This window comes from Rhinolophus sinicus, linkage group LG02 (assembly GCF_036562045.2).
Source record: "Rhinolophus sinicus isolate RSC01 linkage group LG02, ASM3656204v1, whole genome shotgun sequence".
In the NCBI taxonomy this organism is placed as follows: domain Eukaryota; kingdom Metazoa; phylum Chordata; class Mammalia; order Chiroptera; family Rhinolophidae; genus Rhinolophus; species Rhinolophus sinicus.
The window spans coordinates 161,848,007-161,864,547 of record NC_133752.1 but is presented as its reverse complement, the minus strand read 5'-3'; the positions used below and the strand labels follow the sequence as shown (position 1 = coordinate 161,864,547).

Genomic DNA, 16,541 nt, shown 5'->3' with positions numbered 1-16,541 from the left:
AGGTGGAGGGTGGGCAAAAGGGGTGAATGGGATCAAAAAGTACATACTTTCAGTTATAAAATAAATAAGTTCTGGGGATGTAATGTACAGCATGGTAACTATATTTAACAATACTACATAACATATTTGAAAGTTGCTAAGAGTAAATTTTTTTAAATTTATTTTTCAGTTATAGTTGGCATATAATAGTATTTTAGTTCCAAGTATACAACTTTGTGATTAGACATTTATATATTTTACAAAGTGATCACCCCGATAAGTCTACTACCCGTCTGGCACCATACATAGTTATTACTGTATTATTGACTATATTCCCTGTGCTGTATTTTACATCCCATGATTATTTTAATAACTGAGAATTTGTGCTTCTTAATCCCTTTTGCCTTTTTGGCTCATCCCCCCAACTCCTCCCATCTGATGACCATCACTCTGTTTGTTGTCTGTATCTATGAGTTTGCTTCTGTTTTATTTGTTCATTTATTTTGTTTTTTAGATTCCACATCTAAGTGCAATTATATGGCATTTGTCTTTCTCTATTTGACTTATTTTACTTAGCATAATATCCTCTCGGTCCATTCATGTTGTAAATGGTAAGATTTCAAATTTTAAAAATTCTCATCACAAGAAAAAAATTGTAACTACGTATGGCGGCAGATGTTAACTGGACTTATTGTGGTGATCATTTTGCAACAAATACAGATATCAAATCATTGTGTTGTACACCTGAAACTAATATGTTATATGCAAATTATACTTTTTTAAAAAAAAAGAAAAGAAACTTGTCATTGGATTTAGGGCTTACCCTAAAGCTAAGATGGTCTCATGTCACAATCCTTAACTTAATGATATCTGCAAAGTATCTATTTTCCAAATAAAGTTACATCCATAAGTACTTGACAGTAGTATTAGTACATATCTTTCTTTAAAAAATAATTAAATTTATTGGGGTAACACTGGTCAGTATTATATAAATTTCAGATATACAGTTTTATAATACAACATCTGTATACTCCACTGTGAGCTCAGCACTCAATGTCTAGTCTCCTTCCATTACCATATATTTGACCCCCTTTGCCCTCTTTTTCCTCCATCCATCTCCATTCCCTTCTGGTAACCATCATTCTTTTGTCTGTATCTATGAGTTTGTTGTTTTGTTTTCTTTTGTTTTGTTTGTTACTTTTTGTTTTATAGCCCACGTGAATGAAATCATATGGTTCTTGTCCTTTTCTGGTTGACTTATTTCACTTAGTATGATAATCTCAAGATCCATCCATGTTGTCACAAATGGCAGTATTTCATCCTTTTTTATGGCTGAGTGGTGTTCCATTGTATATACGTGTATATACCAGATCTTTATCCAATCACTGGTTGAAGGACACAGGTTTCTATTTCTTGGCTATTGTAAATAATGCTGCAATGAACATAGGGGTACATGTATCTTTACGAATAGTGTTTTCAGATTTTTCAGGTAGAGGGATTGCTGAGTCATATGGTAGCTCTATTCTTACTTTTTTGAGAACTTCCATACTGTTTTCCATTAGTACATATCTTTTTTAAATACACACTTTAACCCACTACAGTCTTCCCTGACCCCCAAAATTTCTGCTCTTCCAAAGTGCAAAGTATATTAACCGCATCCAACATCTCCAGAAATTTCAACCAATTTCAGCATCAGGTTTAAGTTCAAAATCTCAACTAAATATCATTAGCTGAAAAATCCCAAATGTCATTATTTAAATTATCTAAACCTCAGATGTGGGTGAAATTCTGAATATGATCCATCCCGGGGAAAAAATTTCTCTTCATTGGGGTCACTGTCAAATTAGAAAACAAGTCATAGAAAACATATCTGCTTCCAGAATACAATGGTGGAATGGGTATGGGATAGACATTGCCATTCTAAAAGGGAGGGATTGAAAGAAATAAAGAGAAGGTCAAGGGTGTGACAATACAACTTTAAGGGGATCACCAGTCCTAAGCAAGTTTGAAACACAGAAGGGCAAAGTTCATTAGGTTCTAGGCTTGGGAGTAATCCTCTGTAGCTTGATGCTGCACCCCGTGGGTCAGTGGTTTCAGCTTGGTGAGCCTCTGGAACTATGGCTTTGGCTTGGTCAGTATCTAGGCCCATGTCTGCATTTCATTTGCTCTCTGTGGTCATGATTGTGGCTTGTTCACTTTTTGCATTTAACTCTGTCATCCTCTGTGTCTATGGCTCTGTTGACCTCTGCTTCTGCACACATGGCTGAGCTTCTGCATCTGGGCCCATGTCTCTAATCTCCGCACCCAAGGCTCTACCTAAGAGTCATTTCTTTTTTTCTTGAGGATTAGTGCATGTTTGCCACCACGTAGCCTTATGAGCCTATTTTCGCCCTATGTAATTCCAGAAGTCCAACAGCCTTTCTTCATTTCAGCCTATATCTGTTCTCTTCACCCCCCACTCCCTACCCCCCGCCGCCCTGCCCACTTGGCTTGAGTTGGTTTTGGGCATCTGCTTCTCAAGGTCTTTGGCCTTTGAAGACTTGAACAAAGTCGAAGATAAACAGTAGTTTCTTTTAAATCTGGCGCAGAGTGGAGTTTCTGCCTTTCCTACTGGAGCAAATGATAAGGTGACATTGAAGTAACAGTCGGAACAGGTCCAATCCAATCAACAAATTAGCCAGGAATTTAGCCATGGTTACACAAGAGGCTATATTCGCAGGCTGTGCAGGATTTGGCTTTTATTCCTTAATAGATTGCAGTTGGTAGAGGAGATACGTGCTAATGGAGAAATGATAGTGACAACAATAATGGCATTGTCATAAACACATCATCTTCTCTGACGAATTTTACTTGAATAGTTGTTTCTATGTTCAGAGTAATGAATTGCATATGACCTGCTTACTCATTTCTCATTTGTTACCTACAAATTCTTTTCCTTAAGGTTTTGGTTTAGACATAGATGTGACATTGTCATGTCTAGGTTTTGTAAGTTAGCATATAGAAAAGTCAATTACTTCTGTGGTGGTGTGAACAAATTATGGAGTTCTTTGCATACCTTTATCATTGTATCTGTTAGGAAATGTCCAGGAGTATATTCTTTTGTTACCTTGTTTTTGATTGAGAAGATTTAGCAAAGCTGATGCTTTTGGAGTCTGTGTGCTGCTGAAATCCATGCAATATATTAAGGCAGCTATTAGCAAAATAGGACCAGGGATGAAAATTAATCCATTGAAAGGTCTTGGAAATACTATGCTAAAGGGACAGACTCTTGTATCTGTTTCAGTACTGGGTATAGTTAACTACGGCAAAAATGCTTTATTTCCATACCTTTAGACTGATTCTTATGTGCTTGTGTTATTTTTTTTCTCTCATTTTATATTTGGCTAAATATTTGAATTAGTCTATCAGACTGATTTGGTAAGATTTTGAAGGATTGTGTCATGTGTTGTTATCTGTTACTGATGGTAAAGAAATGACATAGAATGAGGAGGAATTTCAAAGACTTCCTATTTCATAATGCTAGGTCACCCCAGTGAAAGGTACTTTCTTTTAGAAACCAGCTAGGCTAGTTGTGGCTGTCAAATATGGGGTCAGTGAGAGATGGAGAGATTATTTTTGTTCTGTTTTGACAAGGTAGTTACATATGGGATAATCTAATCCTCTTTGTGCTTCTCTAACATTTACAATCAGGCTACTTTGGTGCATTGGAGTCTTCTGATTTTGATGGGGGGATTTTATACCATCCTTAGTTAAAACCCTTCAGTGCAATGGTTGGATATTATCCCACTATCTTTATTTTGATTTCTTGCACTGCAGATTTCCTTTTGGAATATCTGGAGGTGTTTATGACTGCCTTATTCAATATAGTTGATTAGTTGTTGTGAAAGGGATGTAATCTTGTGGCTTCAGGGAGAGTGGTGGTGAAGCTTGAGTTGGAAAGCCTTTCTCAATCAGACAATGTAAGCTAATTATGTTCTGCTAATTATGTTCAGTCTAATTATAGGTTTGTCTTGACCACGAATTTAGAAAGTGAGAAGCAACTGCTGTCTAATAGGTGGAATATAATGGTTGATTGGTCTTTGGGGGTTTCCTTCCTCCTCGCTTCTTCTTTTCCTCCCTTTTTCCCTTGGTTCTTTCTTTCTTCTCTTTTTTTAAATACTGTAGCAATTCATTCCGAATACATCAATCAAATGTTGGCTTGTAACCATCTATGTGGCAAAATATTCAGTTACTATGCATGGATTAATTTATCAGCTGTGATTAGCATCATTAGTGATTAAGATTCTACTTGGTTTGGCAATGGACAATAATAATGTAATGTGAATTGAGAAACGTTTTTCAGTTTGTGCCATAGCTTGGGCTTTAAAAAAAATTTTTGTATAAATTTTGATTTAAATATCTAAATTGAATTTGTTATCAGTATGCTAATGATAATTACTTTAAAAATTTTGCTAATTTCTCATTTTTCTCTGAATTACCTATATTTGTAATAACATCGTTCCTATTTACATATGAATTTAACAAATAATTTTTCAATACAATTATGTCAGGTATATTAAGGGCATTAGACCTAGGTTTATTTAATAATTTTGGCAATGAGTTGGTATCGGAGTGGTTATGGGCGGTAGAGAATTGGTTGGAATGTGCTTCTGATAACCTTTAAAAAGCACCTTACTTTACGTTATTTTTTTTAGACCAAAATTTCTGGTAGATAGTAATGAATTGATTAATGACGATTTCAAGTTTTATCAAGAGTGACCAATTTGTATCTTACTTTCATCAGAAGATATAACTTATGACATGTGATTCTTTGTATTAATGAATTTTATATAGAAAACAAATCTGTTGATGAGGAATTTGGAATATACTCAAATAGTTCAGACTTTGACAGGATATTTTTAATAAATAGGCAGGCTATTAAGAGATATGATTCAGGCTTTGGTCTGCCCTTATTGAACTCAGTGACCTTGAACAAACTTCTTGACGTCTCTAGGCCTCAGTTTCCTCATTTATAAAAGGAATGCATTGGAATAGCTTACCTCTGAAGTCTCTTCTTGTTTAAAATGTCTGTAGTTTTATTTAAGGTGAGGGCATTTTCCTGAATCTTCCCTTTCTAGTGATGGTTTTGGGTTTGATATTTTGAAAGAAAGCTATCATTGTGGTCAAATTGGGTTTTTGACTACTTTGTAAATTATTGGCTCTATATACTTGAAATAAAAATTTCAGGCTATGTATGATTGTTTGGTTATTCCTGTGTTTTTCTTTTGGTAACTGGGCAGCCTGGTGTGTTACAGTGTGGTTGTATGATTGCCGTCAGTAACTTTCAAGTAAGCAAAGGGGGATTGATTGATCTAGTTTTAGCATACTGTGTAATAGAATAGCATTTAAAAAGTTGAAAGGGTATATTAGAAATATACCCACTCCCTCATTTAACAGATGAACATACATGTCCAAAAATATTTGTTAATTTTTTGAGCTTCTATCAGAAGTAGAATATTGATCATAACCTCATTCATTCACTCAACAACATGTATGTAAACCTATTACGTAGCATCCTTTTTGAAGACTAGGTTTTAAATACACTTTTAATATACTTATCATGATGTTAAATAGCTCTCTGTCTCTTTGATGATGAATAGAACACTTTTCTCATTTCCCAAATATAATAGCCTTCAAATCCTGTCCATTCTATCTTTTCTTTATTTCATCCTTATTTGCTGAGCTGACATTATATGCAAGGTAGCATTTGAGATACATACATTCAATGGCAAGTAAAATTTCATCTTCCCAAATTGAACTTAATGTCAAACTTTGAAATCTCTCTAGGGCCTGTCTTTTCCTCACCTTCCCAAGTGCCATAGTGTTAGAAAGTACCAGCATTATCTTTCTCCTTATAGACAGGTGATGGACAATAAGTATGAAACAATAAGTAGTGATAGGTGCTATGAATAAAAGTAAAGCATGATTAGTAGACAGTGATGAGTATGTGCTATTTTATGTAAGGTGGGTCAGGGAATGTATCTCTGGTATGATTTTTGAGCAATATCTGGAGGAAATGAGTGTGCAATATGTGGGGTGAAGAGTATATCAAGCATAGCAAATAACAAGATCAACGGCCCTAGAGCAGGAATGTGCTTATAATGATTTGGGGAAAGCCAGCCGGAATGATAACAGATGGAGGGGCTTACGGAGAGTGGTATAGCTTTGGACTATGGGAAGGATTATACAATTTGTTTGCGGTAATATATGGAAGCTACTTGGAAATTTTGATCAGATGTGTATATTTCATTATTCAACAGGTATTCATTAAGCACCCACTATTTAGGTGCTGTGGATATAGCAGTGAAAAATTCCTGCCATCATGGAGATTACATCTTACATTCTTTATGATTGCCTTAAAGTTTTAAAAAAGATTGTTTTAGAATCGAAGAGGTAAGGATGTTATTATAATAGGCCTGTTGAGCATGATTGTGGTGTGGAGAAGTAGCAGTGGAGATGTTGACAAGTGCTGAGATTCTAGATCATGAAATGAGGATAATAGGAAATTTAAATAAGTAAAACAAATGAGCAAATATTTATTAAGCATTTAGAATAGTGCCTGACACACAGTCATATTTAAAAGTTAAAGAAACAAAAATGAAGATCAAGTTAATAAGATTTTCTGAGGTATTTCATGTGGATTGTGAGGGACAAATGAGATAAATTAAAAATGATTACGAGATTTTTTTGTCTGAGTAACTGGAAGGTTGGTACAGGAAAATTGAAAGTTTGACATTGGATATGTTAACTTTGAGATTCCTTTCAGACCTCCATGTAAAGACCTTAATAGGCAGATATGTAAATCTGGGGATCAGCTATAGCAGGACTGGAGATACAAATTAAGATGTTGTACATAGATACTATTTAATGTAATATAATCAATTAGAATTAATGAGCGATGGGGCAAGTTAAAGACGATGACTGATCCCCAAAGAACTCCTACATTTCAAAGTTAGGGCAGTGAAAGGAAACCAACACAAGAGACTGAGAACGAATAGATGAGAACAAAGTAAAGAATGTATTCCAAGAATGAAGGGGTGTATTTGGCATGATGATGGCAGCAATAGTAGCTGCGTAGTTTTTAGAATTTCCTCCAATTTTCTCAGAACATTAGACTAAGATAGTTAAAGAAAAAAATCCATAAACACCATCTTCAACAAAAAAATAGATGACAGTTTTTTATATGAATTCTAGAGCACAAACTGATAGAGCTGAACTATTGACAGCAACAAGACTTGCATGTCTGTTACATCTGGAGTCATGGAGGTGAACATAAAGGAGATTTAGGATGGTCCCGAAAGCCTGGGGACCCAGACATTGCCGCCCCCAAATGAGCAGTTCCCAATCAGAGTAGAGGACCTGGAAGCAGACCTGAGGACAACAATTGAAACTCGCAGAGTCCTGTGAGCCCTCATTTCCTTTGTAAATACTTGGAGAAAGCACTCGTCTTAAAGTACAGAGATGCATGGTAAAGGGAAATGGCAATAAGTAATACATGCACTGAAGAAAGGAGAATGTTCAGACACTGGTAGGGGAGGGATTCTGAGAAAGAAGATGTTAGAAAGTATCAGAGATAAGTGGCTAAACTAAAAACATTTTATAACCTTATAATAACAACAGAAGAGGGAGCCCTGGAATTGTGAAGCTAGGAAAGTTGTACAGGCCCATTTTACTCCTTGTTCAGAAACTTCTTCCTAAAAGTAAACTGAAATGGGGAAAGAGAAAAGGATAGTGGTGAAACTGTACAAAGATAGAAGCATTTGAAAAATAAAATAAATTAGAAGTAGAAGTGTTCAGAAATGAGAAAAGTTAACAGTTAAATCAAAAGAGATAGCTGACTCAAAAATAATTGAGAAATAAAAGAAAAACGTCCAAAATGAGGACTAAGCTTTAAAGAATAAAAGAGTGACTGTAATACTATAGAAAGAAAGTAAAATAAAGGTTGGCAAAAAGAAAAACGAAAAATTTCAAATAATGAAGAAAGGATTTGAGAGAAAGGAGTAATTATAGAAAACAAGCAAAACTGATACAGCATGTGTATAAATGGAGTCCCTGAAAAAGAAAACCAAAGATGTGAAACAACTATATGAAAAATATAATTAAGTTTTCAAGAAATAAAGAAGGCTAGGATGTTATAATTTAAAAGTGCACATTTGTACCTGAAGAAATAGGACCCAAATAGTCAATTGAGACATAATCCAGTGACTTTAAAGAGCACCTCAGAAATCTAGACATACAATGACTTTGCTTTTTGGTTTACCTAGGATAGTCATATTTATGCCTTTTATCCTAGTGTAATTATTAATAATAACCCCTTTTACTCTCAAAAGTAACACAATTTGGAACATAAATTATATAGTCAACCTAAATATAAGGTAGAGAAAGTTAGATCCATGTCAGACTTTTAAAAATCACACTTTATGCCAAAAAATAATGTAATGTAATTAAAGTACTCAAAGAAAGAAAATGTGAACCCAGGATTTATAGACAGCTAGCTAACTGATAATAAATTTTAAAAGCTGAGAAAGGTTCTCAACATTCAAAATATTAGAGAATGGTATTCTTGTGGTCCTTTTATGAGAAATCTTTCTGATACCTCAGTGAATTCCAATAAAGTAATAATAATAAAACCAGCATTCTCTGATCCAAAGGAAACAGATTTAGCTAATGGTCCAAGATGGCAGAGTAGGTAAATGGTGTGTTCACCTCCTTTCACAACCAAATCAAAATTACAGCGGAACTCTAGAACAACCATCATTGTGAATTGCCTGAATTCTAGCTGAACAGAAGTCCTATAACTTGGTACATACAGAAGAGTCCACATCAAGACTGGTAGGTGGAGCGGAGATTTTGAATGGACTGGTTTTCATACCCACACATGGTGGTTAAAAACGGTACCCTTGCAGAGGTCCCCCCTGAGGAGCAAGTGGTCCCAGCTCAGGGTTCCAGTGCTGGGGAGAGAAGTCTCCACAACTTACGGCTCTGAAAACCAGGAGAGATTGTGGCTGAGTGAGACCAAGGGCAGCTGGAATCCCAGGCACTCCTCTTAAAGGGTCTACACATGGACTTACTCACTGACAGACTCACTCGCATTGAGATCCAGCACTCAGGCAGCAGCATGAAAGGAGCAATGGACATCAGAGAACAACTGAATTGTCTGGTTTCAGAGCGTGGGCTGGAGGGCCAGCTTTCTCTTAGACAGAAGTGTTGGCAGAATCCATTATTTCTTTGTTGAATCCTATTCTTCTTGGTGTGGAAACACAGGAAGCCGCCATATCTGAATCTCCATCTTATTCTGCCCCACTCTGGTGACTCCCTGATATTCCTCCCCACCGAACCTGGAGGTCCACCCAAGCCCCTTTCAGTGGTGTTTCCATACAAATGGCCTGTCTTGGCTCATGCTGCAGACTTTCTTAAAGTCTCCCAAAGGTTCAAAAACAAGCATTGTCTGACCTTAGCATGCCCTGTATCTCGTGCTAAGCAGCCCTAAGCCCAGTACTAGTGGTAGCCAGCCTCGGTTCACAGCCAGGCATCTCAAAGCCCAGCTCAGGTGAAAGACATCTACGGATTGCTTTGTGTCTCATGCCATGTGGCCCCAAGCAGAGCAGAAGCTGAAGCTGAACTTGGCCTGTGATTGGGCCCCTTCCAAGAGGCCTGGGGCAGCACGCCCTGTGCCTAGCTTTTGACCACAGGCCAGAACACCATCAGGCTATTTCGACAAACAACATACCTAAAGAGTAGAATAGGCAGGCACCAATGCCCTGCTAAAGCAAATTCTGCTCTGTAGTGTCAGCCCCTGCATAACAGTGGATGCCCTATAATAACAGCCAGTCCTCACAACCAATCAGCCTGAGAGTCAATCCCTCTGACTGACATACAAACAACAACCAAGGCTCAACTACAACAGGAGGGCACATAACAACCAACACAAGGGACACACCTGCAGCACCTGGCTCAGGTGACCAGAGAGACTGTGCCACTGGGCCCCAGAGGACAGCTACTACATAAGGAATTGAGTCCTGCTTTGTGGCCTGACTTATATTCTCCTATCCTGGAGAATATTTCTTGTCCACTGGAGAACAATGTGTATTCTGCTGTTGTTGGGTAGAGTATTCTATAGATATCTGTTTCTTCCACTTGGTTTATATGTTGTTTATTCATTTTTTTGCTTATCTTTAGTCTACAGTTTCTGTTCATAAAATATAATGTCAGAACATTTTGCTCATTATCAAATATCTCTAAGACCATTTATATAAATTGCTTAGTATGTTGTACTTGATGTGCTCTATTAATATGTTTAGTAACACCAATACTTTTAACTGTTTTAATACACCAATACTTTCTAATGATAAATGTCATTATTCAGGACCATAGTTATGGAATGATCAAACTTTATAATTGAAATGGTACATATTCATCTTCAATTTGTAATTAATAAGCAAAAGTAAAATGCATTGTCAATTTCATTTAGTTAATCTAGGCTAATTTTCTTTACTTTAGCCTAATGAACTCTAGAATCCTTTTGACCTTTTTCAATCTCAGTTTCTTCAATTCTAAACTGAAGAGATTAGTTAGTAATAGGTATTGTCAAGAGAAAAAAAAAAAAAGTGAACATTGGATTAGTTAAGTTTGAAAAATGCTGATTTTGGTACATTTCATCGTGTTTCTTCCTGGGTTTGTCAGAGGTTTTACATGTTGGTATATGCAGTTTATTTCCATAGTGTTTGACCAGAGAGCTTCTCATATATCACTGGTCCCAAGGTAGAAATATGAATCTCAAGAACTGCCTAAGATGTTTCACAATGACATGGAAAGAATATATCAAAATACCTATTTCTATTTACTTTAATCTTGAAAAGTAAGAAGAAGAAAAGAACTATAATATTTAGCACATGGATCCATCCTTTGTCTTCCCTAGATCCTTATATGATAAGTCATATACCCATTTGTGAAGTAACCTATGAATGGGAATTCCAAAGTGATGAGTTGGTAGTAATGCCCTTATTTATTTGCTCGTTTTCAGTGTAATATGATGCATGAGCTTATTTAGCCAGGTAATTGGATTTAACTTCTGTATTATTTAGTTTTTATTTAAAAAAAAAAAAAAACTTTCACAGAAATGGAAAATGACTTTAAAAAGATCACTGCCATGAGCCATAGATTGATAACCATACCAATAAAAATCATTACTATAGCAAGTTCTCCTGGTGGTTCTTTATATTTAGGCAGTTTGGGGAAATGGTGTTTTTTAGCTATAATAAGACACATTAAGGGATTTACCAAAAAGGGAAATATTGATACTGAAACAAGAATCTGTTGAGTCAGAGGGGAGTTGAAGAACAAGCAACGCTAACAGTAAACGAGTGAGAACTATTGGCATTCTCTTTTATCCTAAATATAGTATAAGTTTATTTTTCTGTCAAAGTCTATTGAGGTGGTGCAGTCATTCCTTGCAATCATTCAGGGTCCCGGGCTAGCAGAGGCTGTGCTGTTTGCAGCACTGGGCTTTAATTGTCCTTTTGGGCATTGACATCCAGCAAGCAAATAGGGAAAGAAGGGGAATGTATGGAGAATTTCACGAGAGATTTTTGCGCTTCATGCCTGAAATGGTATAAATCATTTCCACCAACATGATGTTCCTAAAAATCCACTTGGTTGAGATCTATTATCCTATTTACATATTGCTACATTCAGTTTGCTGATATTTTGTTTAGAATTTTAGTTTCTATGTTCATAAAAGATTGGTTCACAATTTTATTTTCTTTAAATAATCTTTACAGATTTTAGTATAAGGGATATGCTGTCCAAGTGAAATACATGAGAAAATATTCCCTCTTTTCCTATTCTCTGGAAGATTTTGTGGAAGATTTCTGTTACTTCTTCCTTAAATGTTTATTAAAATTCACCTGTTAAGTCATCTAGGATTAGCGATTCCTTTGTCAGAAGTTTTTGTTTGTTTTTTAAATCAACATTGCTTCAATTTCTTTAACACATATAGGACTATTCAGATTTTTAACTTTATCTTTCAGTTTTGGTAAGTTGTATTTTTTTCTTAAGAGTTTTGTCATTTCATCTAAAACATCATAGTTATTGATTTAACATTTTATAATACCTAATTGCTTTTATAAATATATATAGGTTATGTAATATCCTGAATTCATGCATGATGTTGGAAATTATTTTTTTCCTCATTATTTTTATCATCTTACTACATTTTTTTCCTCCTTTCTTTTGGATTATTTTTAAAAGATTCTTCTGTTCCATGTCTATTTGATCTTTTTACTCTGTTCCATGTCTTTTTAAAGAGTTTGTTTTTTGGGGGGTGGTTTACCATCATTTTTTTTCTCTTTTTGCTGTAGTCTCTGGTTTTTTCTACTGTCTTTTGATTAGTTAATCCTGCTTTATGCTGTTTCACCTACTGTTTACTTCATCTTTTGAGTTGTTAATAGTACATATTCTCAGCAGTAGAATTTCTGTTTTATGAATTCCAGTCCTCTGAATGAAAATCTCCATTCTATCCATTTTCTCCATTTCTCCTTTATTTTCTTGAACATGTTGATCATACATATTTTAAACTCTTTGATAATTAATGTCCCAATCACCCATGCGTCTGTTTCTTTTGTCTTTTCTGTTTTCTTTGGTGTCATCTACTGTCATCTATAATAATTTTGTATTGAAAGCTGTATGTACATAGTTTTTGAAACGTTGGAAAGATTGTATAGAATCTTAACATTCTCCAAAGAGAGTTCATTCTTTCCTTTCCTAGGAAGGTAAAATGGGAGGTTGATCACCTTAACCCAGTGGTTCTCAAACTTTGTTATGTATTAAACTATTGGTGTATATGTATAAACCAAAATAATTTTAGACTGTAATAAAGAATAAAAAGCATTTATTTGAGCAAAAGGAGCTGCAGGTTGGGAGACACAGATTCGGTTAGCAACTTAAATTGTGTTCCTCCTAGACAAAGGTGATGAAACCTTTTATAGCAAAAGTTCCCACCCAGATTCTCAATTAGGTCTGTTTTATGTAAATGAGGTATCCAAAGTGTGCAGTTCTGATTGTGCAGGTCTCAGTCTCTGTTCATAGAAAAGCAGAATGAGGGTTTCCCTGCAGTGCTTGACTCAGATGGTAGAAACAGGTGGAAACCAGCAGAGCATAGTGCAGGAAGCCTGAGAGTTCAGTCTGAGGTTTTTCCAGGTATACAGAGTATGTGAGGAGCCCCTGTCAGAAAATGGCCGCAAGGCTCTTAATATTCATAAAACTTTGGCCCATGGTTGACCAGGCGGAGTCCATCTCAGGAGATAAATTTCTTCTCGGGGTTCACATCAAATGAATCTTTTTGCGGTCCACATATGTATTACTGGAAAAGTAATAAAAAAATTTAGAGGCATAAGCTTGTGAAAGTAACACAGGACCTTCTGTCGCCTGATCCAGGGCCAGAATTGTTCACTGCCTCAAGGGATAACACCATTACCCTGTGTGATCTCACCTTTCAGCATGGTTTTCCTTTCTCACTAATTGTTTCCCTTTAATTTCTCAGTGCCACAGCCCACCCTAATGCTTTCAAACTACTTTAAAAAAAATACCTTTTCTCTGTTTTCAGCAGCAGCCTTGGTGGTGTTTTACAAACCACTCAATTATTCATGGATGCAAAAGTCAATAGTTATATTACTTTGTAAACAAAAGAGCAAATCATGGTTTAGTTTCCTTTCTTTTCCCCCTCAGGAAAAACATAAACAAGAATTGGAAGACATGAGGAAAGCTGGTCATGAAGCCCTCAGCATCATTGTGGATGAATATAAGGTAGAGTCTTGAGAGTCTGTTTTCTTTATTCTTTTAAACTTTGGCAAACTTTAGTAAAAATATTACACATAGGCATATGCAAACATATACAAATTATAGAGTTATAGTGTAGTCTTATTTTGGTATGGAATGTCTTTCCATTGACCAATAAGTGTTCATTAAAAGCATACTTGGTAAAGTACAAGGATAATGCTAGATGTTGCTCTGCATTTGAGAAGTTTTAGAATATTTGAGAATACAGGATTGGCAGCTGAAGTTTGAAAACAAACTTCATATAAACAAATTAATACTATAGAATTAATTTATGGATTAGTGTTTTTTTTTTTGTCTTTACTGTGGTTTCACCTCTTATAGAATAAAAAGGTCTGATATAAAACAGAAAAATATTATTAAACCTTTTTTCTTTTCTTAAATAAACAGATTTCAGTACATTTAAGTAATAACAAATTCTGATAAATATCAATATCAGTGATATATAGAGTATGATTATTTTGATTCTATGCCTGCATAAGCTTAATCATTTAAAGTATATTGAGAGTTTAATGACAAAATCTTCCTCCCTCCCACTAAATTTCCTGTTAGATCTTCCTCCCCCACAAATAAAAGAGGAATGCATTCTTGTTGCAATCAAATTCAAACAGTTCTCCCCAGATGTAAACACTGTAAGCAGTTTGATATGCGTTATTTCTTGAAGTTTTCATATATATATATTTATTTATATATATGTATATATACACACACACACACAATCACACATTTATACATACACACACACGCTCGCACATCCTATATAATTTGGATTTACTTTTACAAAAATGTTTTTCTATTCAATCTATTCTTTTGTTTCTTGCTGCATTTACTCAATATGACTTGGAGATATTTTCATGTCAGTATATATAAACTTACCCTATTTGTGTTACTGTTGTATATAGTATGCTACAGCACATGCATACCATAAATGGTTTAACTATACCTGCATAGATAGGCATTTAGTTTATTTTTTATTGTTCACTATTATATTAAGTGTTTTTAAAAAATGCCTCTACCACACGTGGTATATAGACATTTGCTGTTGATTAAACTTTATCCCTGGACTTGATAGAAGTTAATATCATTTTAGTTAGCTGATAACATAATGTCAAGAAGCTTCCTGTAAGAAGTCGTTTGGGTAAAAGTAGAAAAATAAGTAGATCAAACTTAATTTAAGTGAAAAGCTACCCCCCCATCAAGGTATTAAGATAATCTGGTACATGTGTCTTGGGTTGTGAAAGGGCATTTTGTGACTATACCCAATATAGAAATTGATGGCATTGGTGACAAAGTTATTTAAAAATATCTGGTTTTTACAGTTGTGCTTATTTGTTCTTTTCATAATGGTGTGAATTTTTAGTCTAATATAAACCAGCTTTATAAATATTGAGTTGGAGGAAAGTATAGGGTCTGTTTTGAACCATCTTCTTTTTTTTCCCTAAGGCTAAGGTTGGAAAGAATTGAAATACTGGAATTTACATAATTCTCTTGGGGTATTAAGTGATATATTCTTGGATGAATTTATATTTTACGTATTTTTATTTATGAACTTTAAATTCAATGTTTGGAAGTATTTACATTGTGTATGTGCTTATATGTGTTTTTGAACAGCTCAGTATTTTATATATTAAATCCCTTTTTGGTTCTAGCTCCATATATTTCCGTTGCTGAAAAGATGTTTTTTGTGTGTGTTACTTTCAACATTGCCAACAACTGTGGTTAAAAGCATGTGTGAAAACTGCAAATATATTTTACAAACTGCATTTTGAAGAAATTTGATTGAGAACTACTCATTTTATCTCTTCTTTATCTAGTATCACTCTTTGACAAATTTAAAAAAGGATTTAAAAGTTTCAGGCATTAGGCAGTATGATTTGCTTAAAAGGACTGGGAATTGAATCAAATAGCTTACAAAGTTATATTTCATTTTTCATATTATACTTATAGTCAGTTAATTTGCAAACTATACAAATAGCAGGAACTTTGGTGTAAATACATGTTGTATAGCTTTCCATATTGATTTAGTGATGAGCTTCACATTTTGCATGACGATATTACAGTACTCTGAGGGGGATTAACATCTAATATGTTAATTATCACATAAAATATTACAACCCAGGTGTTCTACAAGCATACTGAGAATCAACTTAATAGTAGTGGGGGAATAAAAAAGTAATTCTGATTGGAAAAATAGGCCTTGTTTTCTTGGTAGATTAGATGTCTTTATAATATAAGATGTTTATGTCCTATTATGGAACAAGAAAGAAAATTTCTTTTCCATTCTAAATTCATGCATGCAAAGTTAAGGTGATAATTATTTTATGAAGCTTCTCTTTTTTTAAGATAGCAACTTGCTTTTCATTAATATCTTTTAAAGCTTCATTTTGTTAAAGTATGTAAGCATTTGGATGGATGATTCAGTAATCACTGGGTAACTCAAAAACAAACCAAAAATCAACTTCTAATTACTATTGCTAACAGAAGTTGTGTTAATATTCTCTTTTCATTTATTCATTCCTTAATTCAAGAAATATTATTGACGTCTTTTTTTTTTTTTAATGTCAGAGTGTTGTAGATACAGCAGTGAACAAAACAGGCAAATCCTTGGCCAGTAAAATATATATTTCATACACATACACCTGTGCACGGGCACATATGGGAAGTGTACATGCATTTACAAGATGTAAGGA

General features: G+C 34.8%; 1 protein-coding gene across 7 annotated transcripts in view; it reads left to right on the top strand.

The window, feature by feature from the left end:
• CCDC91 (coiled-coil domain containing 91) overlaps positions 1–16,541 on the top strand; it is a 326,862-nt gene that overhangs the window by 172,956 nt on the left and 137,365 nt on the right. For all 7 annotated transcript variants that reach the window (XM_074325866.1, XM_074325865.1, XM_019737205.2 and 4 more), the window contains one exon: positions 13,744–13,821. In XM_074325866.1, the coding sequence (XP_074181967.1) occupies positions 13,744–13,821 (78 nt within the window). The remainder of the gene's footprint in view (positions 1–13,743; positions 13,822–16,541) is intronic.